The sequence below is a fragment of the Pelobates fuscus genome, chromosome 1 (assembly GCF_036172605.1).
Source record: "Pelobates fuscus isolate aPelFus1 chromosome 1, aPelFus1.pri, whole genome shotgun sequence".
Lineage (NCBI taxonomy): Eukaryota > Metazoa > Chordata > Amphibia > Anura > Pelobatidae > Pelobates > Pelobates fuscus.
Window position 1 is genome coordinate 94,031,486 of NC_086317.1, and position 27,273 is coordinate 94,058,758.

A 27,273-nucleotide genomic window follows, 5' to 3' on the forward strand; every position below is an offset into this window, starting at 1 on the left:
ATATTTTAACAAAGCTAAAGAGATTTGACATGGCTATGAATTTGAAGCTATATTTTAAATACATTGATGTTGTGTTGGAGTCTGGAGTGTCCCTTTTTATCTATTTTTTGTTAATATTTGCTTGGATCGTGTCGTATTTTTGCTATGAAAGTAGTAATGCTTGCTTTGAATTCCTGTTTTGTTTTTTCATACAGCTGTTGCCGTTAATGCTGCTAGCTTCACATCTCTGCATGATACATGCCTTGCTTCTTCCTGCATGCTGTTTTTGTATCGATTTTGTCCCATATTAAATTTCCTTCACCATGTTGAAAGAGAATGTTAACAATTCTAATTTTTCACCCAAAAAGTCAAGCCATGGTCCTTTAGAAGATATCAAGAAGGAGCTGGACTACTTAAAAAAGGAATTGGAAAATGAGAAAATCAGGTCACAAGAGTCCAGAAGAAAGTACACTTATGAAATAAGAAAATATAAAGATGCATCAGAAAAAATAAAAGAGAAGCTAGTGGATGATTTGAAATCTAAATGGGAACAACAGAAATGCCGTGAACTTCAGCAGTTAAAAGAATCAGTGCTGCGAGAGCGGGAACAAGAAATAAGGCAGCTACTGCGGTGGAAAGATGAGGAATTGAGGGATCTTCAAAGCTCTCTACAGAAGGAACGGGATGTAGCTGTGCGGCAAGCTAGAGAACTGCAAAAACAGTTAACCGAAGAACTGTTAAACAAAGGTTATGTAGGAAAGGCAAACAGTAGTAAAAAAAGTGAGCAAAGTTCAGCAAGTGAATGCCAGTGTAAACTTCAGGATATTTTATCCAGACTCCGGTGGGAATACGATGGGGAACAGGCTGCTCGTATACGTCACCTAAAAGTAGAACTTGACTTAGAAAGGAATGTTTTTCTTAAATATATTTTGGCAAACCCCCAAAATAATTACTCTGTTATTCTTAATGGGAAATCACATGGAGATGGTCGTCAAATAAAATATGGACGTTACTCTCTTGGTAATATTGCTTCCAGGCCAAGATTTGTGGAGGCATTATTCAAACATCAGTCTGCTGAAAGCTTAGATTCCAGACCATGGTGTGAAGATACAGTATTTTCACAAGCAAGATTAGTCCCTTTGCCACAAACTAGTTCACCACAAGACTTGTCTGAAAAGCAATGCTGGCAAGAGTGCCCTAAAGATGAAGAGATTATACAGCCTTGTAACCTCAGTTTCCAAGACAAGCCTCCTTCAAAGATGAATATTTCACATTTAGGAACCAAAGATGACTTGACCTCATGGGGCATTCTCCGCAATGAGATACAGGACCTTTGCCTGAAGGTAGAACATATACCTGATACAGACGTCAATGAGTGCAATCCTAGCCAAGCTTACAGTACTCCTGAAGAGACTATCAACAATTCCCAGCAGTCATTGGTAAGATGTTGTGTATGTATTTTGTTAAGCACCCAAATGGCTGATTCTCATGTTATTTATGTTTCTATAATTTCTTTTCTTTTCTTATCCTAACAATACATATTTAAATACACACTCTTTAATGAGAGGGGGAGCTTATTCCAGACCTGGCTCAATCTCCTGACTCCAACAACCTCCCTTTTCAATATTAATGATTGATTAACTTTTGTTCAATCAGATGCTTTTCATAGAGAAGCAATGAGGACATGACCTGTGCAACAACTTCCACAATCAAACAATCCAATTGCTTCTATATAGAATGCTTTGAATCCTAATTTTATTGGACTCACACCATGTCCAGCATCAGCATACTTTGCATGCTGATGCTAGATGCCAAATTAATTTAATAACTGAATCTAATTTAGTCTGGAGCCCCAAGTGCCTGTTTGACAGCCACTAGTAGTCATGGGCATTGCAAAATGTAAACTGTAGCGTTTCTGAAGAATGGCAGTTTTCTCTTGACAGGCTGAAAGGGCCACAAAATCACTTTCATTCTAATTGCTTATACTGCCCATTTTAAATGTTAGCTGTGTGTGTGTGTATATATGCATGTATGTCAGTAAATATATATATATATTTGTGCTCGGAATTTAATACGTGATGGATAGTATTTGAAAGGGCAAAGTTGGTTGTGGTGTGCGGAAACCAACGTACGAGTGGGCCTGTAAATAAAAGAGGGCCCACCAAGGAGAATGTAATAACAGGGTGTAGGTGGGGACAATCAACTGGAATGGCAGAGGGAAGTAGGGGCTGGGAGTTTAAGTAGGGGACTTATTCCTCCCACAAATTCAGGCCTAATGGCCTTTCTACTTGTGCTCGGAATTTAATACGTGATGGATAGCATCTGAAAGGGCAAAGTTGGTTGTGGTGTGCCGAAACCAACGTACGAGTGGGCCTGTAAATAAAAGAGGGCAAAAGAGAAGTTCGAGAAAATACACACTTTAATGCCTTTTTACATAACCAAGTTCCTGAAAGCTTGACGAAGCTCTTTTTCTGGTCGTGGTATATATGTATGGTATATGGAGGATTTCCAACGACCCAGTCTCTTGATGATGTGGACCGGGGTGTTTGTGCTAGAGGCTGATGAAGCGGCTCCTATGTGGAAGGAGTGCCCGGAGAATGAAGCCAGATTGTAACCCAGTTTGGATAGTAGTGTTCTGACGTGTGCCGTGAATTAAGCCGTGGTGAGTGGGTGCCCTTGTAGTGATAAGAGCGGAGAGTCTGGAAAGTGCACGTGATGGGTTGACCGTAGGTAGTCTAGCGCCTTGTCCGGACACCAGGCATTATCGGTAGGGAAGAGTGGAATTATGGTGGGGTTTTGTGAGTGATTAGTTTTAGTTGATGGGATCGTAAGTAGGTAGTGATCCTCCACCTTAGTGAGGTGTGATGTTTTTAGGCTGTGCGTGATATCTCCTTGACAAACCACGGTGAACTCTATGGGTCTGAGAAAACCGTAGAAAGCAAAATAAATAGCGGATTTGATCACCAGGTTTGTGTTGGGATCGAACGGGGATTCGTCAAGGAGATTGCTAAGTGATCTAAAGATAGGCCCATCTATAGGTAGTCTAGTGGTGGTGAGTGGAACCGAGACCTTTAATATACCTTTCAAGACCTCTTCAATGTGGTATGATGACAAGAAAGGGGTATTGTTAGGAAAATTGGTGAGGCTATGGTGCTGAACCCCTGTGTGGTAAAGTTTAATGGTGTTGTGAGAAGTTTAAGATGTAAGTGGCAGAAAGAGGCAAAAGCCACCATGGTTTGTGTAGAAAAATCGCCTTGTAAACCGAATTCTGCAGTGAATTTGTTAAAAATGGTAAGTGCCTTATTGTATGAGATAGCTGTGTTAGGTGATAGTGCTTGGTGAGTGAGAGTCCTACCATGGTGCATTAGTGTGCTCAATCCAGGATTAGTTCGTGAAATCATGGTGTCCTGGATGGCTGGTGGTCAGCCGTAGGGAGTGCCTGGAAGAATACCTGGAATTGAGAGCGAGAGAGCGTCAGCGGGCGTGTTGTGGATACCCGGGATGTGAAAACAAACTAAGTGAAACTGGACGGTTGCTGCCAGCCAGGTCAGCTTGCGAATCAGCTGCATGATGGTCAGGGACGATGAGCGCCCCTTGTTAATCATTTCGCAAGCTGCCGTGTTGTCAGAATAGCATTTTACTGCCTTGCCGGACCAGAGATGACCCCAGGTGTGCGGCCGCCACAATGGGCTAAATTTCGAATAGGGCTGAGGTCTCCCTGAATCCTGGCAAGGCATCCATCTCAGCGGGCCAGTGACCCCTGAACCAGTGGTTCCCGAAGATGGCTGCGAAACCAGTGTTGGCTGCAGGGTTTTTGTGAATGATGGGTGAAGAAATGGAGAGAGGGGGGATAAACATGGAGATACCGTTCCAATCTGCCAAAAACTTCCCCCACATAGCTTAGTCAGCCTTGACGTGGGGGTCCAATGAAACTGGGCAAGAGTCCGGTACCCCGTGGAGCAGGCAAAGAAGCCTGGATATTAAAGACCTTCCCTGCGGGATGATGCGCATAGCGAAGTTAAGGGATCCCAGAAGGGACTGAAGTTCCCTTCTGGTGCAAACATCATTCCGCAGGAACATGTCTATCTCCCCTCTCAAGCGGATCAGTTTGTCGTTGGGAAGGCTAGCTCGGAGGGTAACAGAGTCTAGCTCTATCCCCAAAAAGGTTAATTTAGTTGTGGGGACGATTGTTTTTGATGGAGATAATGGTACACCAAGTGTGGGGAAAAAAATTGCTGTAGTACTGCTGATAGCGGTGGGTGTTTGTGTCCCTGGCTCTATCAGTAAGAAGTCGTCTAAGTAATGGATAACAGAGTGACACCTGAGGACGTTCAGAAGCAGCCAGCGTAGCATCTCAGCGAAGATATCGAACAGTTTGGGTCTGCTTCGAGAACCGAAAGTGAGTCGTGTGGAGAAGTAGTACTTTTCTCGCCATTTAACACCGTGCAAGTGCCAGAGTGAGGGGTGCATGGGTAGTAATTTAAAAGCATTTGTGATGTCCGTTTTGCTGAGCCAGGGGCGACTACCAGATGAGATGATGGATTGTATGGCGTCGTCAATTGTTACATACTGAAGTGAGAATTCGTCTGCGGGTATGAGTGCGTTTATGCTGGGAACAAAAGAGGAGTGCGGTGCCGATAAATCAATAATTAGACGTTTTTTATTAGAATATTTGTGTACTGCAACACCAATGGGGTTAGTGCGCCAGGAGGAAAACGGTGAGGAGGTGAAGGGGCCGATCATGAAACCGTTGGTAATTTCAGAGGAAAGGAGAGTGTCTGTGGAAACTGGATCTTGGCATTCTGACAATAGATTGGGACATTCCAGTGTGCCCGTGGGGATGGCTACAATACCCGTGAGAAAACCCTGTGTGAACCCACTGATATTCCACCAAATGCCTGCTAGGGTGTGTCCTTAGGTAAAAAAACAGGTTGTCGACATTGATGTGGGTGTCATTTGCTAGGGGACAACCTGGCCGGGCACATGGTCTTGGTATGTGCCCTAACACATATGTAGCAGATGTGCATCAATCTACAGGCGCTGAAACTGTAGGAGCCTGCGTTGAAATTATTGCACACCTACGCTTCACCTAGAAAGGAGATGGGCCTACCCAGCTTATCACGTAGACCACCCGCTGATTTGTTGTGAGGGGTGAAAGTGGGATGAGGGGTAGGAGTGGAGGTGGTGGGATCAGCTTCGGAAGGACAGAAGTCCGCCGTATGAGATGTAGAGTTGCATACAGCGCAAGACGGGGGCCTGAGACCAGCAAAGTGGCGACAGAATAGTTCTGTATCCATCTGACACCAGTTAATTCTGACATTGAACTGTTGTCAAATGGGTCGCCGCCTTCGCTGATACCGACTTATGATAGTCGTAAAAGGAGGAGCCCCCGTACTTGATGCCTAGATCCAACACCTTGTGGAGGTAGAGGTCTAGCACCTCTCTTCTGTGGGGATACACCGTGCACAAACTGGGGGATGGATAGTTTCTTGTTAAGCCTAGGGTCTCTAGTCTTAAGCACTACTGAGATGTTCCCGTAATTGTTTTTTTTTAAATTCTTTATTTTTGTGTGCAAAAGGAAAAAGCAGTTACAGAGGCGTGTGCCATGTTCCAACAGCATGAGCACTCGATATAACAATAAACAGCGTTGTAAAAAAGCATGGCTTGAGAACACATTGCACATTTTTTTTTTTATGTGGTAGAGAATTGCAGGAAATGACAATCTAGGATTTTAAGTAGCTTAAACAATCGGTTATTCAACGTAAATTTTACAGAGTAAACTCGTGTGGCACGCTGATGCGTCATCACTATGGATAACTATGCAAACTACTGCACGTTTTAGTTCCATTAGGTACCGGCTTTACATGTTTTATGCTTATAGTGATTGGTGGTAGTGGTATACATGTATGGCTTAAATGGTTTATGGGTGCAGAACACAATTGAATTAAGGGACTACATGCGTGTGCGTGAGGGTGGTTTGCTAATCGTTAGAGCAATTTTGAGACATTACTTGGGACAGTGCTATAAATGTTGTACCCGAAAGCTATTAATTGGCGCAGGCTATGACGGGTAGGCTATTTGGCTGCTGGGTAACCTGCTAGTCAGCTGCACTTTAACGGTAGGTGGACATAATGGAGATTATAAAATCGCAGAGGAAAGTTTAAACTACCTGGCTCTGAGCTAAACAAACATTAATGAGAGGTAGTCTATGGCATATTTTGCAGCTATGTCTGGGTAGCTATCTCTGGGTAGCTATGTTATACGTTGGCTAGCAGTGTCAGCTTAGAGGAAAAAAAAAAAAGAAACTTTAGTCCAAGTTATAAGAAGGACCATGTCCATGGGTGTTGGCTTGTTACATTTGTCCGTCATGTTAAGTGGGTTTTTCCGGGTCGTCTACGTCGATTTCATCACCGGAGCTGGCCATCAGGCAGACCGGGTCTTACCTCCCTTTCATCCGATGCCCAGTCTGCGGGGAGGAATGCGGTCACGCTGCCGTGGGTTTACTGTGTTCAGGCAACATAAGGCAGCCCTTTGGCGTCTGTCACGTTGCAGGAGTAATACCCCGCCGTCCAGCGTGCGGCGTCTGCTGAAGGCCATTGATAGTCCAAGCTGGGCCGCTGGTTGGTGAGCAGGTATTGATGGATGTGCGCTTCGCTGGACGTTGGCTCTTGGTGCTGGTGAGTAGCTTGTGTGGGAGGCCTGCTTAACAGTCGCGTTCTCTCGTGCGTGAGGGTACTTGCGTTCGCCCCTGCAATATGGCGCCGTCTCCCGCCCTAGGGCTCGATGGCGTTTGCGGGGTCTTGATGCTCTTCTGGGTGATTGTAGTGGATGCCTGTAATGGCGCCTCCTGGTTATTGGACGGACCCACGTGGCCACTAGTTTCATTGCTAGATGGCGAGCAATTCCTTGGTCGCTCAGTATTGACCAAAAGCTTGCACAGAGTCGGTCAAAGTCCTCTAAGGGGTTCATGGCCGGATGGGCCTGCGTGCATTGCTGTTGGGGCTTTCCCTGGGCGGCCATCTTAGCTGCTTCCCAGTGACCCGAAGCCTGCCGGCTCTGTGCTGGTTTAGTAAGGCAATCCCCACTATGTCTTTGTCTTCAGGCTTTAGGTGCCGGGATAACCCTCTCCGGCAGGGGGGGGAGGAAGTATACCGGGGAGACCTCTAGGTCAGTGGTTTCAGTCTCTCCCTTTGGCTGGGTGAGCCTCCGGTAGGCCTCAGGCTTATCCCCGGGTAGGGGCCCCCGATTTCAGCCGGAATGCTTGGTGCTTGGTTCCTACGTGCAAGGGCTCCTCTCACCGGATCGCCCATCCGTCGTTTCGGCAAGGTTTTGCAAGATTTTGCCCCGGTATTGATTATTAGAGAGCGGTTTTTCACGGAGCTCGTCTCCAGTGCGACCGCTCAGCATGGCCGCTTAGCTCCGCCCCCCATGTTCCCGTAATTGTATGCCCTGTCCTCCAGTATGTCTTGGGATGCTATAAGCAGAGACACCAGACACACGTCCTTCCCGTCTAGGATTTCTTTCCTGATAGAGTCTGGGATGGAGTGAGCTGGTGACTCGAAAGGCGATATAGCTGTGGCTGGTGCTGGAGAGGGGAGTATGGGGGGGGCATAGTGGTAATGTGGGGACTGCCGTGGTGGAGACTGGGAGGCCCGGGGTATTACCTGGGGAGGCGATGGCGCTCTCCATCTTAGCCTGTTATTTAAAGTCTGCAAGTTGGCCAAGATTGCTGCTAGGGTATCCTGGGTGGCCGTTCCAGCGCTTGGTGGCTGTCCTTGAGAGCTAGTGCCTGGCCTAGGCTCAGGGGCTTGGTAGGTGAGCAGTCTGTAGAGTCCTGCCTTTCTAGCCGTTCCTCTGAGCCTGAGCTCGGCCGTAATTTTAGGAATAGTCCATGCTCTCAAGGACGTGGGAGTTGAGGGGGTGAGAGATTCGCATGGAGACTCTGGTCTGATGGGCGTACACGGATCTCTTCGGGCAACTCTTCGATGGGTGTTGGTTCTTGGGACATTCTAAAAAATGATTTAGTGAATGAGATATTAGAAGGGGAGTAGGGGAACCGGGAGGGATATAGAAGAACTGGACTGTAATGCTAGTGCCGAAGCGAAAAACGTAACTGTGAATTGGTGATAGGTGAGGCCCTGCTAATGACAAGTGGCGGTGAGAGGCTCTACCTATGATTTGGCTTAGGAAAATCGTGGCCACAGACATGGTGGCAAGGTGTTGGCCTCTCGGTGACTGTAAAGAGATTCAAAATGTGTGGCCGTGACAGGTGAGGCCCTGTAGTAGGGCAGGCGAGGCGTATAATTATGATTTGGGCGTGGGGCCGTACCTCTGTGTTGAGGTGGGAGATGGCCTTGCGAGACTGTATTTTCTACTGGGGTGAGCTAGGGTGGTAGCCTAGACCCTGTAAGCCAGTTCACTTGTATACTTAAGGTTGAATGGTAATTCTGGTGTAATGTGTGGATACTAACCTTGAAGGTGTTATAATCGAGAACTGGAACCTTCTAGTATTTTTATGTAGCGAGTCTTGGCTGCTGCTGTCCTCGTAGAAGAAGCCTAAGGATTAAGACGGATGTTGATGTATTTATGCATAACGTGGTGGCGTATGATTTGTAGTAAGGGTTGGCTGTTAGGAGCGCAACATGAGATCCTGAATTGAGGGATCTGAATGGTTAGTCTAAGACTGGGACGAGTTTACGTTATGCATAGAGGCTGATTGAGGCCTTAGGGTAGTGACTGCCGTTAATGAGTAAGGACGTAGGTACCTGGTAGTATGGCTGAGTACCGCGTTAGGTAGGTTGGGTATTTTCTTGCCTGATGGCAGTATGACCGTAGGCCTAGGTAGAAAAATGTAAAGAATTTTTTTTTTTTTTTTTTTTTTTTTATAATTCTTTATTTTTCTGTGCATAGATTATCAATCAAGCATGCTTGTACTGTCACAACAACATGTACAGGCTTTTAAAAACAATGTAGATTACATAGTGTCACGACAATCGATAGAACTGCACAATTTTTGGTATACATCTCTGCAGAGTAATTCTATCACATAACAAGAGTAAGTAAAGAGTGTATCACCATTTTGTCTGGGACAGGCTAGCGAATGCAAGACATTAGTTTCCACTGTGTGGTCCGATTAAATGGTTGCAGTTAAGAAGGCGTAACATATCATCAGGACTTGGGCTCAATGTTAGCGGGGGTTTATTCAAGTAGTTGCTGTGTCCTTGTTTAGGAGGGTGTCTATCCCATCGCTGTGAAGTGAGCGTGTGTAAATTTGACCCATTTACCCTGGTGCTATGTCGTATGAGTGTTGCATGGTATTGGGGGTGCTATAATCTGAACCAGATAGGAGTGCCATAATGCTTGCTCTGGTAGATGCTTGGTAGTAGGTCATGCTTTATGTGGTTGTGTCTAGCTGAGCTCGGTAGAGCACGGATGTTGCCCCTGACCAAGGGGGTGGCGGGGGGGGGGGGGGGGGGGTGAGAGGGATTCTCTGTAATCTTTAAGGATACAGCGGGCCTAAGGTTTTGAGAGCCATCATTAAACATTAAACATTAAAATATTAGGAGAGAAACAGGTATTATGATAAAAAACAGTTAACGGTCAATCAGTGCGGAGAGATAATAAGTAGTGCCAGGCACTAACAGGTAGTCTTGAACAGAAACGATCCCATGCATGGGTTCTCTGCGTGTCTCTCAGGTTCCCCGACGGGTATCAGAGGTGCTTCGTGGGACGAAAGGAACAACTGTGGCCGGGTCCCAAGATTGTGGATTATGTGGTTGGGTGTCGTTGGCCGTCAGTGGCGGGAGTCCTAAAGCGCTGAGAAAAGCTGGAGCTTCTGTAGCTGATAGTTTATATGAAGTTCCTTGGTGAGTCACCAGGAGAGCTTTAGAGAGGCTCCATCGGTAGGCCAAACCCGCGTCTCTAAGCCGGCTTGTCACTGCGGTGAGAGACTTGCGCCACTGGAGTGTGGCTCTTGTGAGATCCTGAAAAAAGGAGAGATGGGAGTTCTCGAAGGGGTATGGTGGTTTACCCCTCACCGCTTTCATAAAATGCCCCTTGTCTTGTAGCGTGGCACATCGGACTATGACATCTCTTGGGACAGCTATCGTGGCCCGCTGGGGTTTCGGAAGGCGGTATGCCCCATCCAGTGTGAATTTCCTGGCCACATTCGGAGGGAGTATCGCAGTTATCAGGCGTCTCACATATTGGGGTATCTCCTCTGCGGGGACCGTGTCAGGTATGCCGCGTATCTTAATGTGGTTCCTCCTGTACCTGTCCTCCATAGAGGTGAGTTGTGTGTTGAACGCTTTGTGGGAGGATTGGACTTGTGTAAGTTGTTCCCGGGTAGCTGTAAGGTCCCTGCGCAAATCCAAGATGTCCTCTTCAGTAACCCGGACTCGGTCTGTCACAGCCTGTACCTCTGTTTTTACCACTGCTATGTCTGCTTTCAGCATTTGTTTAATTTCATGCAGGAAGTTTTGAATGCCCAGCTTTGTGGCCAGGTCAGTCCCTTCTCGAGGCAGATCTAGAGAGGCCTGTGTTGCCGGTTCTGGGGGCTGTGAGGTATAGGTGGACAGCTCACTCTGGCTGGGTGAGGCATCATGGTGGGCCTCTGTTGCCCTTTTAGCTTGGGGCGGCCGTTGTAGCATGGATTCGATATCCCTGGTGTCTGCTGCGGCCACAGCCATCTGCTTCTGGGTGCGGCGTCCCATGGCCGGTTCGTTGCTTTTCTGCCCTATCGGGCCGTGGTACTCCGAGCTGAGGAATCTCACTCCGTGGGAGTCGCTGAGTAATGCGCTGAGCACGGCCCCAGGAGGTGCGTAGTAGGCCGCAGGCCTTCGTTTCGATCGGGTGACCTTTGGCGTGTGAAAAAATGGCATGGGGCTAATCCGGGTGACCTCAGGAGGTTGATGCCGGGTGTTGTGCTGCTGAGAGGTAGGTCCGTTACCGTTTATTTTGGGAAATTTCAGGCGGTTGATCAGAGCTCTGAGAAATGGCGTCTGCTCTCCTTAGCAAGCAGGCTCCGCCCCCTCTAAATGTAAAGAATTTAACACACCAAGGGCATAGGACCGTGAGTTCGTTGTAATGAATCGAGACCGCGTTGGGTCTTGTATGAAAAGGTCCTGTAATGAGTAGACAACTATACCTTGATTTGTTGTACAGGTACTTGGATGAGCGTAACTGGTTTTATGCATAGAAACCGGTGGAGGCCTAGAATAAATCTGGAGCTATTGATTAAACCCATTAAATATTTAATAATTAGCGAAGGCTGTGACAGTATGCTATAAATAACCAATTTTTTACTGTGACAAGTCTAGAGTGCGTGTTGTATTGAGGCATGGACATGGATGAAACCAAAGTGAGTAAATACTATACCTGAGTTTGTAAATACAAGAACTTTAAGCAGAAATACAAGGAACCGAGGCAATCTGTGGAGCCAAAGAAATGTAACAGAGGCAGGATTTAATGACTGCGTAACTTTAAGGAGAAAACGTAGTAAATAAAAATTTGGGGTTTTACCAGTATTGCCCTAGAAGATCGTGTTAATAATTAATATATGTATGTAGTGTTTGTATAGGGTTGGCGTGGAGTTAAAGAATTCTGTCCTTTTTAGTTTGGTGTTAGGAGGAATCTATTTTAATTGATAAATGAACACCACTTAGGTGTAGGAAAAAGAACCGATTACTAAGATACAATGGCTGAGGTTTTAATATTTTAAACATAATTAAACCGGAAAACACAGTTTGGAAAAAGGTTGTAGTTTTAAACAGATTTAATAACTCATACTGACAGGTAGGTATAAACAGTTAAATAACCGAACAAAGTATGTGCTTTTAAATGAATTCGTGTGTACGAAATGCTTGTATTATTTGAACGGGATTGGTAGTTTTAGCCGTACGTGGGACCTGATTAGGTAAAGTATAATGTGCGTTTGTTTAATTCCGCACGAATAGCAATAGCATGAATTAGGTAAGTATGCGAGGGGTGAACAGGATTTACATGAATCGCTTAAGATGCACGAACGGTAAATAGGTACATGGTTCGTGCGTATGACCGAAAGATAACACAGAAATTTAACGATTAGCACCAGAGTTATGCCTATACATGGTTTGGTAGTTTTTTTTTTGTGTTTTTTTTTAAATTCTTTATTTTTGCACTCGATAGGGAAGGCAAGAGTAACACAAACTTGTAGGCTTGCGCAGAAGCCAAAATATACAGGAACATACATTTAAATACAAATATAACTTCTTTAGCAAATACAGCAATTCACGTTATGCATTCTGTATCACCTGCCCCCCTTCGAGGGTTTTTTGTTTTTATAGTAACATCAGTTAAGTTCCTCATTGTTATATAGGAGAGGCATATCTAGAAATAGCGTTATGATAGATCCCGTGCAGTAGTATACAATAATAGATAACCTCTTCCAGAGCTCAAATTATATATCATTCCTACAGATTATCCACCTCCGGAATTCCAGGCTATCCGCCTCTCTACTTGTATGTTGTACTACTAGTCAGGTTCTATGCCCCGAGCAATAGCCCAGAGGCTACCCAAAGTAGGAGTAGCCCTAGGGATCCCCGTCTCTCCATCAGGACAGACGTCTGTGCTAGGAAGGAACTATAGCCATATGGACTGAGACCATACGAGTAAAAAAAAAAACAGAATATAAGAGAACACCCTCATTTACCAAGGGTTATGGAAAGATACAAAGATAAGAGAGGAAGAAAGGAGAAAGGAAAAGAAAGAAGGTCGAAGGAATAAAGAGGAGGAGGAGGGGGGGGAGGGAGGGAGGGCGAACGAGCTGAGGACCCCCCAAGCAGTGATCGTGATTTTATCGCATCAAGTATCTCCATTGCCCAGGGCACTATTGTCCCATGGTTCCCAAACTTTTCGGAAGGCTGCTATGGTTCTTCTCATCCTGGCCGTAAGATCTTCCATGATCCTGCTGTCCCTTATCCTAGAGATCACCCCCCCCGAACTCCGGCCCTCCAGGTGTTAACCATGCCGCTGCTAGCGTTCTACGCGCACTCAAGGTGATCGTCCGCACTAATTTCTGTTCCCTTCTCGACCATCCCTCTATATTTCTATTTAACAGATAGATCCATGGGTCTAAGGGGAGGGGTCTGCCGAAGGTCTGCCTCAGTAAATTTTCAACAGCCTTCCAAAAACCCCGATGGTTCGGTAGTTTTGACCGTACACAGGCCCCAATGGTACGTAAGTATAGCGGGCGTTCGTCTCCTTTAGTGGCGCGAACGCGGAAATGCATGAACGGGTAAGTATACGTGAACTGGTAATGTAAGAGAAAAAAGGGAGCCTACTCCTACGTTTTTAGGCCCGAACGGAGGGAAATAGCCGAACGCTATTTCCCTCACTAGCTTACGTGAGCGTGCCGGTCTCGTGACCGGAAGACGGGTGGCAGCGCCGCAGAACGGACGGAAGATTACGCTGGACACCTCTTGCTGCAGGAGACTGAAGCTGTTTGGCGGGAAGGTCGGACTGGAAGTGCTGGTTGCTATGGGGATAGACAATCAACTGGAACGGCAAAGGTGAGTAGACTTTTATATGGGGATATATATATATATATATATATATATATATATATATATATATATATATTTACACTATTGTGCTAAGGTTTTAGGCTGGCATTAAAAAAATAATAATAAAGAAATGAATAAAAAAATACTGTAAAGAATGAATGCTTTGAATTTTTTAAATTTTTTTTACATTTTTGTCTATTAACAAAATGCAAAGTGAATTAATATAGGAAAAATCTCAATGAAACCAATATTTGGTGTGACTTCCCTTTGCCTTCAAAATCGCATGCATTTTTCTAGGTAAACTTGATTTTTAAGAAAATCAGTAGGGAATCTTCCCTTGTTTAGTGAATGTGTGTGTGTTTGCTTATAGGGAATCTAGTGTGTGCATAGAGGATCCATATACATATATATGTCAGGAATGTAGTGTGTGTGTTACCCAGAGTTTGTGTAGGGTATCATGTGTGTAGATGGTCCACAGTTTGGTAGGGATTGTGTGTGTGTGTGTGTGTGTGTAAGGGATGGGGTGTATGTGGTGCTCTGTGTGAATGTTAGGAGATATAGACTTATACCTGTGGGGGCAGTTTAATGAAAAACGTGTGTGTGTGTGTGTGTGTGTGTGTGTGTATATGTATGTATGTATGTATATATATATATATATATATATATATATATATATATATATATATATATATATATATATATATATTATGAAAGAGGGAAAAAAAAAACCTTTTATATTTTCCTACATATCTACCTTTGGCCCAGAAGGGGAGGGGCGGGGGGGCTATGTTTGCATGCCCTGGTGGTCCAATTGGGAGTAAACTCTGGTTGGAGCATTGCCATGGTAACCGTGGCAATGCTCTGACCTTACGATAGGAAGACGGCGGAGTTGCAGGTTAGAGCTTCTGGGTTCTCTTCTCTCCTGTACTGGATTGAAGTGCCAATGGGTCTGTGGCCCATCATGGCACACTGCAGAGTCAGTGCTTGGATAGTGGCGGCTCTGCATGGACCGGCACGGGAGCTTCCCTGGTCTCCTCTAACCTCAGCCTTTGTAAAGTAAACACTGCCTTTTCAGAGGTGTACCTAGTCTGTAATATAAAATCTACCTTTTCAAAGAAACCGCTAGTAGAACCTCATCAGACAGCCACTAGAGGTGCTTCCAGGTTGAGTTCAACACTGACATTCAACACAATGATTCAGTGCATCTCTATGCAGAGATGCTGGTTGGTTAGGATGGTGTTTGGCTTCCTATGGAAAAGCATTTTGATTGGCTGAGATCATTAATTCTGACAATGTTAACCAAGGAGGCGGATTGGGGAGGAGGCAGCGCACAAAACTGTATTGCACTGGAAATAAGGAAAGTTTTTACTATATTTATTTCAGTGCCAGAGGGGCTAAATGTTTTTACCACTTTAGGGTGAGGAATACACGTTTGGACAAGTGTGTCCCATATCATGGATATCCAGCTATTGATATTTTTTCATTTTATTTTAAACTGCTTTGCTTTACTGTACCTGTATCAAGTTGAGGTTTTGGGCCATATGATAAGTGACAGATATTGGCCCTTCTAGGCGATATTTAAGAAGACAGTTCAAATAATGTTGGCTATTACTGCAGGGAAGAAACATTTATTACTCTTTCTCTGGATCCTACATTCTTTTGCCAGTGCATGCATTTATAAACTTTTTTTGCTTTCTTTCTAAATCTACCATTTATAAAACCCAAAAATCCCCTAAGCCTTCCCTTCTTAATCTCACTGAAGACTACATAATTAGTGATATCGTGGCATACATGTGTAAATTAAAAGCTTTCTAGTTGAAAGGAACAGCTATTTTTAGAACATAATTAAGCTTTTCTGGAGCTGAAGCTACATGCACAGATGTACGCAGGATCTGTGCTTGGTGTTGAGTGTAATGATGATCTTGATAATTATATATAGAGCCCTCTTAAGATGCACATTTCAGTGGTACATACATCTTTACAGCTTTTGTGCATTTAACCTTTTCATGCATTCATGAAATATGCTTTACCTTCCAGCATGTATATGTGTATGTATATCTAAGAAATGAGTATTTGTGTGAATGTATTCCACCCCTCTGGATGTGGATTGATAGATTTTTCTCTTCCTTTGTCATCTTGTTTTTTTGTCTAATTTTTTTTTTTATACCTGCATCTCCCTTCACATGCTATAGTCCATTTTCCTAAAGATATTAAACAAATATTTTTAAAGGAACACTCCAAGTACTATAGACACTACAGCTCACTGTTGTAGTTATGGTACCAGAAGTTTCCTGGCGAACCCACTGTAAGTAGTCATACCATTTTTAGACTTGTTTAACTTCCTTTCTGGCGCCGCTCCCCACCTACAAAACAGTCAGCAGTACAGGGCTTAGCTGATTAGCTGAGAGAAGACACTCAACGATGTCCGAAGCAGGTGCTTCCAGCTCTGTCAGCTGTAATGGGGCCATTGAGTGGGCTTTGGGTAAGACGTCAAACTGTTCATAAACAGTACATTTTTTTTTTTTTAACTTTTATTGTAAGTATAAAGATGTACAATACCATGACAATATTTCACGTCTTACAAGAGTTGACTGGCATGACATAGATCAACAGTATATGGAGAAAGATTACTTATTGAGACAGTACATCACAATAGGATTTGCTTTTTTTCTTTCTTCAGTTGTGTACCATACATTCACAGATCAAACATTTTTTCGTTTTGTGTACTTGTGTCCTTGGTGCCCTGTGAGAGTGTTGAGCAGGATAAGTAAGTACACGATCGGTAGCTTCATGCACCGGGTTGGTAGAGATGCTCGTGTTTTTAGTTAAATATCTGTTTGGCATGATGAGGCAGTAAGAGTATATTGTCTATGGGAAGTTTTGAAAAACCGTTAAAATCGGGAACATAGGATCGGGTCTGGGTGTCCAAGTCTCACCACTTGGCTTTTCGGTACAGTGTGGTGTGGTGAGAATCCAGCATCAGTCAGTAAAGAGATAGGCTAGACCAAGTTGTGCCATGGAATGCCGATATTTTTCAGCCTATCTTCAGTTGTGTGAATATATCAAGGGTTAGGCGGAATATAGGAGACCGGAGGAGAGGGCGGGTATATGGGAGTTAAGGTCCTGTTGTGGTTCGTGGCGATAACGTGGTTTTGGGTTGTGGGGGAGGTTGTTTACAGTGGACATCTTATTGTTGTATGGTACGCGTTGTGGAGGGGGTGTAATGAAGCCTGTTGTGTGGGTCTGAAAGCTGGGGTGGGGGGCTAGTGTGGATGTGCTGTTGCTGTTTGGGCTAGGATTAGTTAATTGGTCGTTCATGAACCTCACCAATGGCTTTGTTGATGTTTTGTTTGTTTTAAGGAAGAAGTCTGCAACAGTTGCTAACTTTAGCACTGTAGTTGTTTGTGTCTAATTACAAGAGTGCTGGAACAGTTGCGTTATAATGCGCCGTTACAGTTCATAATGAATGCGGCAGCGTGGCTCCTGTAAGATATAGGACTCAATTTAAAATTCTGGTTCTTGCTTTCAAATCTCTACATAATGCTGCTCCCACCTATCTATCCTCCCTAATACACAAGTATGTCCCATCTACGCCCTTACGTTGTGCTCCCACCTCTGATGCTCGCCTTCAAGACTTCTCAAGGACTGCAACGTTCACGTGGAACTCTCTTCCCTCATCCGTTAGATGCTCACCCAGTCTTCACTCCTTCAAAAAAACATTAAAAATCCACTTCTTCATAAAAGCATATCAAACTGTTACTAGCTCCTGACTGATTCCTCTCTTGCAACTGTCATTAATCTAATACTATCCTTACCTTTTGTGTCACTTTACCCCACTCCCTCTAGCAAGTAAGCTCATTGAGCAGGGCCCTCAACCCCTTGGTGTAACATATTCCTCCTCACCTTGCGGTATTTGAGCCCAGCGGCCGTGCGTCTGTATTATTTATATAGCGCTGTACAATGGGTGGACAAACAGACATGTAATTTTAACAGACAATTGGACGTACAGTAACAGAGAGGTGAAGGGCCCTGCTTAATGAACTTACATTCTAGAGGGAGTGAGGTATAGTGACACAAAGGGTAAAAGGTAGGTTGTTATAAAAGTATTCATTGAGGGATTTGTAGGTAATTTTTGACAGTTGCAGGAGAGGAGTCCTGGGGGATTGGGGATAAAGACCTGCTAACAGTTTAATTGATATGCTTTCTTGAAGAAGTGAGTTTTCAAAGATATTTTTTTGAATGAGTGGAGACTGGGTGAGAGTCTTACGGGGAAGGGAGTTCCACAGAAGAGGTGCAGGCCTGGAGAAATCTTGGCGAGCATTAGAGGTGGGCGTACGGACAGAGGATATACGTAGGACTTTGGCAGAGCGTAGGGGCCTCGACGGGACATACTTGTGTATTAGGGAGGATAGGCAGGTTGGAGCAACATTATGTAGGGACTTGTAAGCAAGCACCAGAATTTTAAATTGAGCCCTAACTAACTGGAAGCCAATGTAGTGACTGACAGAGCGGGGAGCGTAGGAGGTGCAAGCGGACAGGAAAATAAGCCTTGCTGCTGCATTAATTATAGATTGCAGCGGTGCAATCTGGGAACACGTAAGACCACTGAGAAGGGGATTGCAGTACCCAAGGCGAGAGAGAACAAGAGCATGGACCAGCACCATAGCTGCATCCGGGTTTAGATAGGGGCGAATGCGCGCCATGTTTTTCAGATGGAAGCGACAGGATTTGGCGATTGATTGGACATGAGGGGTGAAGGAGAGGTTGGAGTCAAAAAGAATACCCAGGCAGCGAGCCTTCGAGATAGAGGTGATGGTAGCGCTGTTGACTTGGAGGGAGAAAGACACTGGAGTAGTAACACTTGAGGGAGGAAAGACCAGAAGTTCTGTTTTGGACAGGTTGAGTTTAAGGAAGTGAGCAGCCATCCAGTTGGAAATCGAAGAGAGACAGTCGGAGACACGAGTCAAGATGGGCGGAGAGAGATCAGGAGAGGACCGGTAGATAAGCGTGTTATCCGCATAGAAATGATAATGGAAGCCAAAAGAGCTGATGAGTTTACCAAGGGAGGCAGTATAGATGGAGAACAGTAGGGGACCGAACCTTGAGGGATGCTGACAGAGAGTGGTTGGGGGGAACAGGTAGTGTCAGAGAAAGAAACACTGAAAGAGCGCTGTGAGAGGTAGGAGGAGCACCAGGAGAGAGCAGTATTCCGTAGACCAAAATTACGGAGAATGCGAAGAAGCTGTTGATGATCAACAGTGTCAAAGGCAGCAGATAGATCAAGGAGAATTAGGATAGAGTAATGGCTGCGAGATTTAGCAGCAATTAAATCATACTTTGGTCACAGCCGTTTCGACAGAATGACCACCGCAGAATCCAGACTGAAGGGGGTCAAGCAGAGCGTTGGATTCGAGAAAGTCAGTCTGGTGTACTTGACTCTCTCGAGGATCTTGGAGGCAAATGGCAGTAGTGAGATAGGGAGTTGGGGGTCAAGGCTGGGCTTTTTCAGAATCAGGGTTGCAGTTGCATGTTTGAAGGGTGAGGGAAATGTGCCAGAGGAAAGGGAGAGATTGAAAATTTTAGTGAGAGGAAGAACAAGAGAGGGAGACAAAGTGCGGATGACATACGAGGGAACAGGTGGTGGGGCGGGAGGACCGGAGCAGAGCAGAAACCTCTTCTGCTGTAGCAGGTGCGAATGAGTGTAGAATGGTGAAGGGAGTGGGGTTGGGTGATGTATTAGTGGGGGAAGGAGAGAAATTAGCGATCTCTTCTCTGATTGTAGAGATCTTCTCCGTGAAGTGAGATGCAAAGTTTGTGGCAGACAAGGTGGTAGAAGGAGGGGGAGTAAAAGGGTGAAGAAGAGCATCAAAAGTGTGAAATAGGTGTTTTGGTTGATGGGACAGTGTACTTATGAGGGTGTTAAAGTAATCTACTTTTGCAGCGCAGAGAGCCAGGCTGTAGGAGTGTAGCATAAATTTATAGTGGCGGAAGTCAGATGCAAAGTGAGACTTTCTCCAGCAGCGTTCAGCAGTTCTAGAACATTTTTGGAGGTAACGGGTCAGCTTGGTGTGCCATGGTTGTAATTGGGTGCGCTGTATAGCTGACTCTTGCAAAATGTTGATGGCCATGTGCATGTTTTGGGGTCAATGGCCGTTTTTGGCCAATCAGAACTGTAAAGAACTTATTTAAACCCAAATTCCCTTTTTCTCTTTGCCCTGTTGTGGTTTCCTAGTGGTTGTCCGAGAGTGTGTTCCTGAGCGGTTATTTCTGGTTATTGACTTTGGCTTTGTTTGACTTCCCTGCATTCTGGTATCCCTGACTTCTGTCTTTCCCTTATTGTGTCCCATTCCGTGTCCCCCGATCTCGGCAAGTATCCTGACTATTCTTTGGTGCGTTAAGTCCAACCATTCTAAGGCCCGGTAATAAGTTACCTTTTAGTCCTAGGTGTGACACACATTCTACGTGCTGGATCAATTAGGAATCCTGACATTACGACATGGCCATAGATCCTGTAGAATTGTGTCAGCACATAGCAGCTTGCGAGAGAAAGCTAGAGGAGAATGATCACCATATGGACCAATTTGCCCAAGCTTTCAGTACGCTTCTTACTCTAGTAGCGCATCTGCAACCTGCGGCTTCTCAGACTGTGTCAACTCTGCCTAGTGTACATAAGGCACCTACTATCTCCTTCCCCGCATTTTGATGGTAATATTCAAGAATGCCGGGGCTTCCTGAATCAAATTGAGTATCATTTTGAGGCTTCACCGGGATCTTTTCCCTTGGATAGAGCTAAGATTGGTTACCTAATGATTCAACTTAAAGGTAAAGCCTTGGCTTGGGCCAATCCGTTATGGTAGAGTAACAGGAGTATTGCACACAACTACCAGGAATTCCTTGCTGAATTCAAATTAACATTCAAATTATTAGGCAGGGAAGATGACGCCTCCACTGCCCTAATGCATATAAAACAAGGAAATAGAATTTCGTGACTTGGTTTCTGAGGTAGACTGGACTAATAGCGGGTTGATCTCTGCATTTAAAAAAGGATTGTCCGAAGCAATTCTGGACAAGATTACTGTCAAAGATCTACCTAAAAAATTAAATGAGTTTATAACATTTGTCATTTAATTTGAAAATAGATTAAGAACCAGAGAAACTACCAGAAATAGAACTAGATGTATGGCGATGTCACTAGCGCCTTTCTTTTCCAGACCCATTGTTCCTGATCCTCCTGTTCAGTCCGAACCCGAACCAATGCAGTTGGGCGTCACAAGACTGTCAGAGGCAGAAAGTCAATATAGGAGAAAGGAGGGCCTATGTCTATACTGCGATAGAAGAGGACATATGAGTAGTGCTTGTCCCATACGTTCGGAAAACTTCCACACCTAAGAACCTTAAGGGGACAGGTCTTAGGTGTAATGGGTACGTCCTCTGGAAATAATACAAATGTATTCCTCCTCGCTACTACGATTAAATGTAGCAGGAAGAATTTTTCATGCAAGGTCCTGATGGACTTTGGTGCGGCTGGAAACTTAATTGCTGTACATTTTGTTAAAAAAAAAATACTATACCTATCAAGAAGAGAACCTTGCCGTTGAGGCTATTGATGGGAGACCGCTTTCTCAACCCTTAATTACCCACGAAAACCCTGTCCATTAACATTTCCATTGGTGCCTTACATAAGGAAGACATAACATTCCAAGTTATTGCTTCTCCTTCTTGCCCTATCATATTAGGCTTTCCTTGGCTTACTAAGCACAATCCTCATGTTGACTGGGTTAAGGGGGAAATATTGTAATGGGGCAAGGATTGTACTGAAAGGTTTGTTACACATTACCAAAAGAGTGGGCATCATTACGTTTCCCACTACTACGCCTCATACCTCCGAAGTTCCCATACAATACTGAGAAGTTAAGGAGGTATTTAGCAAAACTCAGACCAATATTCTACCTACTCACAGAACATATGACTGTTCCATAAACCTGCTACCTAGCACTATGCCACCCAAGGGAGCAGTATATGCGTTCTGTCCACAGGAGAGTAGAATAATGGAGTATGTCAAAGACTCCCTATGTAAGGGCCATATACGTAAATCATCCCCGCCTGCTAGTGCAGGATTCTTATTTTTGTCTAAAAAAGATGGTGTTACATCCATGCATTGACTACAGAGCATTCCTCTCATTTCCGAATTGTTTGACAGACTCCAGGGTGCTGAAGGTGTTCCAAAACAACATGACTGCTGGACACCCGGGCATTAATAAATATATATCTGCGATCATGAGATCTTTTTGGTGGGATTCTCTTAGGAAAGATGTAAAACAATCTGTGCAGGCCTGTTCTGTATGTGCAGTTTCTTTTTTTACATTTTTTTTTATTATTCTTTATTTTTGTTTCGACACTGATTACGGCATCACAGTATACGTTGGCTCATGCAGGGGCCGGTTATAGATCAGTTTTACATTGCATGTTACAGAAGAGAAATGGTTTTACAGGTTAAATAGCATTCTTGGTTTGCCGCTCAATGTCGCTTTTTCAATTTTGGTGGACATATCGTGTCCACTTATAAAATATAAAATATAACAAAACAAAGCAAGACAAATCTAGACTAGATATGTGCAGTTTCTTAAGTAATAAAGTCCGTGTGGATTATTACATCCACTTCCCGTACCCAGTGTTCCATGGTCCCATTTGTCCATGGATATCATCGTAGACCTCCCTGATTCTAATGGCTATACCACTATCCTTATGGTGGTTGACCGATTTTCCAAGATGGCTCATTTTGTTCCACTCAAAAAATTGCCTTCCTCTCAAGACTTAGTTCTTATTTTTATATGTGAAATTGGCCGATTACATGGCATCCTTCACAATATTGTCTTTGACAGAGGTTATCAGTTTGTGTCTCGGTTTTGGAGGGCTTTCAATAAACAGTTGGGCATTGAATTGTCATTTTCTAACTCTTATCATCCCAAAAACAATGGCACGGCTGAGAGGGCTAACCAGTCTTTGGAAGTATTCTTGCGTTGTTTTGTTAATAGCACTCAAGATAATTGGTCCTAATTACTACTCTGGGCCGGGTTTGATAGAAACAATGCTAATCATGACTCTTCTGGTCATAGTCCTTTCTTTTTTTTTTTTTTTTAATTCTTTATTTTTGAGTTAAGGCAAGGAGCGTTACAATTTTCACATGCACCATGTCATTTTTACAGTTACAAAGGCAATAAGTGACTGTTTAATATAATGTTGACATACATTGTTCCGTTTCTTCGGGCTGTACAAGTGTATATCTCACCCCTCTTCTTTTGCCCTTTTCCCGTTGGACATTCTGCCTTGGTGTGTACCGCTGTGGATTACCTATCTAAATGCTAGTTAACTGCATGGCTCGCTCATGCACTGTTCTGTCCTGTGACCGGAGTGTCATTGGTGCGTCTTTGCCCTGTTATGAGCAGTGTTTGTGCGTATGCCTACTGCTGTAGGTCATATCTGACCGCGTGTTAATAGGTGTCTGGTACGCTCACCTGCTGCCTCTGGTGTATAGGGTGCGTCTTGCTTATGACCGTGTAGGCGGTTGCTCCCAACCAAAACTGATTTTAGGGTAAGGAGGGGAGGGGGAGGGATCCCGCCGGGTGCACTCACCGCTCTCATGAGGTAATGTCGCCTTGTCTGTCTCATGGCATCTGTAGCGTCCTGTCTATGTAGTCCTCCCATGGCTGCCATACTTTTGAGAAGGTGCCCATGGTGTTACGTACTTGTGCTGTCAATTTGTCCATCAGACAGTTGTCTTTTATTTTGTGTATTACTTTGTGCATAGGAGGGATGTCCGGACTGAGCCATTGTTGGGTCAGTGCTCTTCTGGCCGCTAAGGTTATTTTATTGACTAGTTTCTGTTCTCGAGTCGTCAGGTTATCTTGTGGTTTTGCTAATAGATAGGTCCATGGGTCTTTGTTTATCGGTCGTGTTAGTACTGTCGTCAGCAGCGTCTCAATGTCCGACCAGTATCCTGCCACTTTGGGGCATGTCCACCACATGTGGATGTATGATCCCCTCTCCCCACAGCCCCTCCAGCATGTGTCCGTAGTGGTCTTCCCCATCCTATATAATTTGGCTGGTGTAGTGTACCACCTCAGGAGGGTTTTGTAAGCCTGTTCCTGGAGTGTGACACACAGGGACACCTTCGCTGCTGCTTCCCATATGTCCCTCCAGTCCTCCCCTTCCAGTGTGTGTTGTAAATCTTTTTCCCATTGGGTGATGTAGGCAGGGAGTTCTGCGTCTCTATCTGGGGCGCTGAGTTGTGCATATAATGTGGTGATCAAGCCCTTGCGTGTTGATTCTGTGATGCATAATTTCTCATAGCTGGTCAGTGGGGCCCTAGCTGTCTTTCTTATGTCGGGGTGTTTTGCGAAATTGTGTAATTGGATGTACCTGAAGAGGTCTCTGGTTTGTAATGGTGCCAGTTGTTTTAGCTCCTCAAACGTTTTGACTGTGTCCCCTTTGTATAATTGGTAGTACCTTTGTAGGCCCGTGTGTTCCAATCCTGTAAAATCGCGTGCCCTCATGCCGGGTGGGAATGCTTTGTTTCTCAAATAGGGGGTGAGGGTGTTCTGGTCAATGCGTATTTATGTGCGGTTGTGTCCCATATTCTGATGGAATTAGTTATAGCAGGGCAGATTGTGCGCAGGGCTGGTCTATCTGGTTTTGGGACCCATATCCAGTACTGAGGGAGGTCGGATCCCATCATTAGTGATTCCAGGTCTGCCCATCTACGTGTCTCTGGGGGTGAATGCCACTCTATTATTTGAGCTAATTGTGCTGATAAATAATATAGGTGGAGGTTGGGCAGCCCTAATCCCCCCCAGTGCCTTTGGTCTGTAGAGTGTGCGTCTAGCAATTCTATGCCTTTTGTGTGCCCAAATAAAATTATCTATTGTGGTTTGTAAGAGTTGGAGATCCCCTTTCGTGACTTTGATGGGCAGTGCCTGGAACAGGAATAACATCCTCGGCAAAACATTCATCTTGATGGCATGAAGTCTACCGATCCATGAGATCGGCTTTTCATGCCATTTTTCTAAGTCTTTAATTAGCGTTTTTATCATTGACGTGTAGTTTTCCTGAAATAGTCGTGTGACATCCGTCGTTAGTCGTATTCCCAGGTATTTTATGCGTTGTTGGTTAAGTTTGATTTGTGCCGTTGTCCCTATTAGCGCCGTGTCCTCTGCGTCAACCCCAGCGGCATAGCTTCTGATTTCTCTAGGTTTATTTTATACCCCGATACCTGCGTGAATTCCCCTAGTAGGTGGATCAGGTTTGGGAGAGAGCTTTTCACATCCGTAATCGTTAGTAGGATGTCATCTGCATATGCAGATACTTTATATTGTTCTGTTGATATTGTCAGCCCTTGTATTTTAGGGTGGACCCTGATCTTGTGCAGGAGGGGTTCTAGGGCCAAAATGAAAAGGAGTGGTGAGAGCGGGCAGCCCTGCCGAGTACCATTGCTTAGCTTAACCCCTTAAGGACCAAACTTCTGGAATAAAAGGGAATCATGACATGTCACACATGTCATGTGTCCTTAAGGGGTTAAATGGCTTTGGGATCACCCCTGGCATGGCTATCTGCGCCTGTGGGGAAGTGTATAGTGCTCTAACCGCCGTGATGTAATTGTCTGGTAAGCCTATATGGCGCAGGAGGGCGAACAAGTAATGCCATTGGATCCTGTCGAAGGCCTTCTCTGCGTCCAGGGACAGGACGAGAGAAGGCGTTCGGGTCTGTCCGGCCCACCAGATCAGGTCCACGGCTCTTCTTGTATTTTCATATAATTGCCTGGTTGGTACAAATCCCACCTGGTCTGCATGGACCACCCTTGGCAGAATATTGCCCAGCCTGGTGGCCAGGATTTTTGCATATATTTTAGTGTCAACGTTGATTAGGGAAATGGGGCGGTAATTGGTTACTTTCGTGTCATCTCTCCCCGGCTTTGGGATTAGTATCACGTCTGCAGTGGCCAGTTCCGCGTTGGGCCGTCCCCCCCCCCATCCAGTCCTGGTACATAGCCGTCAGGTGTGGTACTAGCTCTGTCCGTAGTGCTTTATAATAGGCCCCGTCGTACCCATCTGGACCCGGGGCCCTGTTACCCTCTATCGCCCCTATGGCCCTTTCCACCTCTTCTATTGTGATTGGTGCCCCCAGTTCATATAGGTCTTCCCTATTGGGTCTGGGAAGGTTTACCCCCTTCAAGAATTCTGCGACTGCCTGGACGTGTTCCCTATTCGTGTCATCCTTTCCGGGGGAGTGATTGTATAGTTTTTGTAAGAAGTTAGTGAATTCTGCCGCAATATCCTGTGGGGAAGTAAGGGTTTGGCCCCTGTCATTAGTGATGGACGTAATGTGTTTATGTTTTTGTTTGGGCCTGAGGGCCCTAGCTAGTAACGTGTCCATCTTGTTGGACTTTTCATAGAAAAGTCTTCTCGACCGTGTGATGTCCCTGCTCACCTCGTCTAAGAGGAGGTCCCTCAGCGTACGTCTGATATTCTGTAGCTCTTCTAGGTTGGTTTGTGTGGGGTTCTGTTTATGTTGCAAAGCCGTCTGCAGTTCTGTGAGCTTAGCTATTTTTTGTTTTTTATGGTGAGTTGCTATTTTTATTATAGTCCCCCTCAGTACTGCTTTATGGGCTGCCCATATTGTGGTGGGAGATACGTCCTCGGTAGTGTTTAGCTGGAAGTAGTTGTTTATTTCGGTCTGGAGCTGCTCCAGAATCTCTGGGTTTTTAAGAAGGGAGTTATTTAATCTCCATCTCTCGGGGATAAAGGGCCCCGGTGTCGTCAGGGTAAGGGTTATGTCGGCATGGTCTGACCACGATATTTGGTTAATTGCTGTTGTCTTGACCCATCTCATGCCGTGTTGGTTTGTAAGGAATAGGTCGATTCTAGAGTATGTGGAGTGTACTGCTGAGTAGTGGGTGTAGTCTAGCGAGCTCGGGTGTTGCAGTCTCCAGGGGTCCAGTAACCCCGTGTCCTGGATAAATTTATTAAGGAGGCGGTCCTGTCTCCCCATTCCCTGTGACCTGGGCTGTCCCGCCCTGCCGCTGCGGTCGACCGCCGGATACGGCGCTGCATTCATGTCCCCACCTAGGATTATTATGCCCCCTGTCAGGGAGGTTATTAAGGTTTCTAGCGTCTGCCAGAATGTTGCTTCTGGGGTGTTGGGGGCATATACATTTATGAGGTGGTATGTGGTGGAGTTGATTATTCCCGTTATTATGTATCTGCCGTCCGGGTCTTTGTGTGTGTGGCTTGTATCACCATTGGACATCGTTTGTGTATGACTATTTCTACCCCTCTAGTTTTGCGGAGTGTTCTGGCTGCATATGCTCTCGTGTATATGTGGTCTGTGATTTGTACCTTAGATGTGTTCGGTATGTGGGTCTCCTGAATGAACGCTATATCTGCCGTTTGTCTATGTAGCTCCCTTAGTAGCAGTCTTCATTTGTTCGGGACATTGAGACCGTTGACGTTTAGTGATGTCAGTTTAAGCTCCATGTGGTATTGTGAGTAGTGTGGTGTTGTACCTTGTGCTTCGGCGTGTTGCTGTCTCGTAGCACTGTGCGTTCTCCGTCATGCGGCGTGCGCCCCGGCGGTCCCCCCTGAGTGATAGGCGGGTATACCTTGTCTCAGCGGGGTTGAGGGTGGGGGTAGGGAAAGAAATAAAATGGGGTAAGAAAACATGCATTGGTAACATGAAAACACAACATATATAACCTCGA

The 27,273-nt window shown here is 45.1% G+C and overlaps 1 protein-coding gene across 1 annotated transcript in view; it reads left to right on the plus strand.

Annotated features, from left to right (window-relative positions):
- The first annotated feature begins 292 nt into the window (after positions 1-292).
- The window catches only part of TSPOAP1 (TSPO associated protein 1), a 153,323-nt gene continuing 126,342 nt past the window's right edge, over positions 293-27,273 (plus strand). Inside the window, exon 1 of the mRNA XM_063450071.1 lies at positions 293-1,418. Coding sequence (XP_063306141.1) covers positions 303-1,418 — 1,116 coding nt within the window. The 5' untranslated portion in view covers positions 293-302. The remainder of the gene's footprint in view (positions 1,419-27,273) is intronic.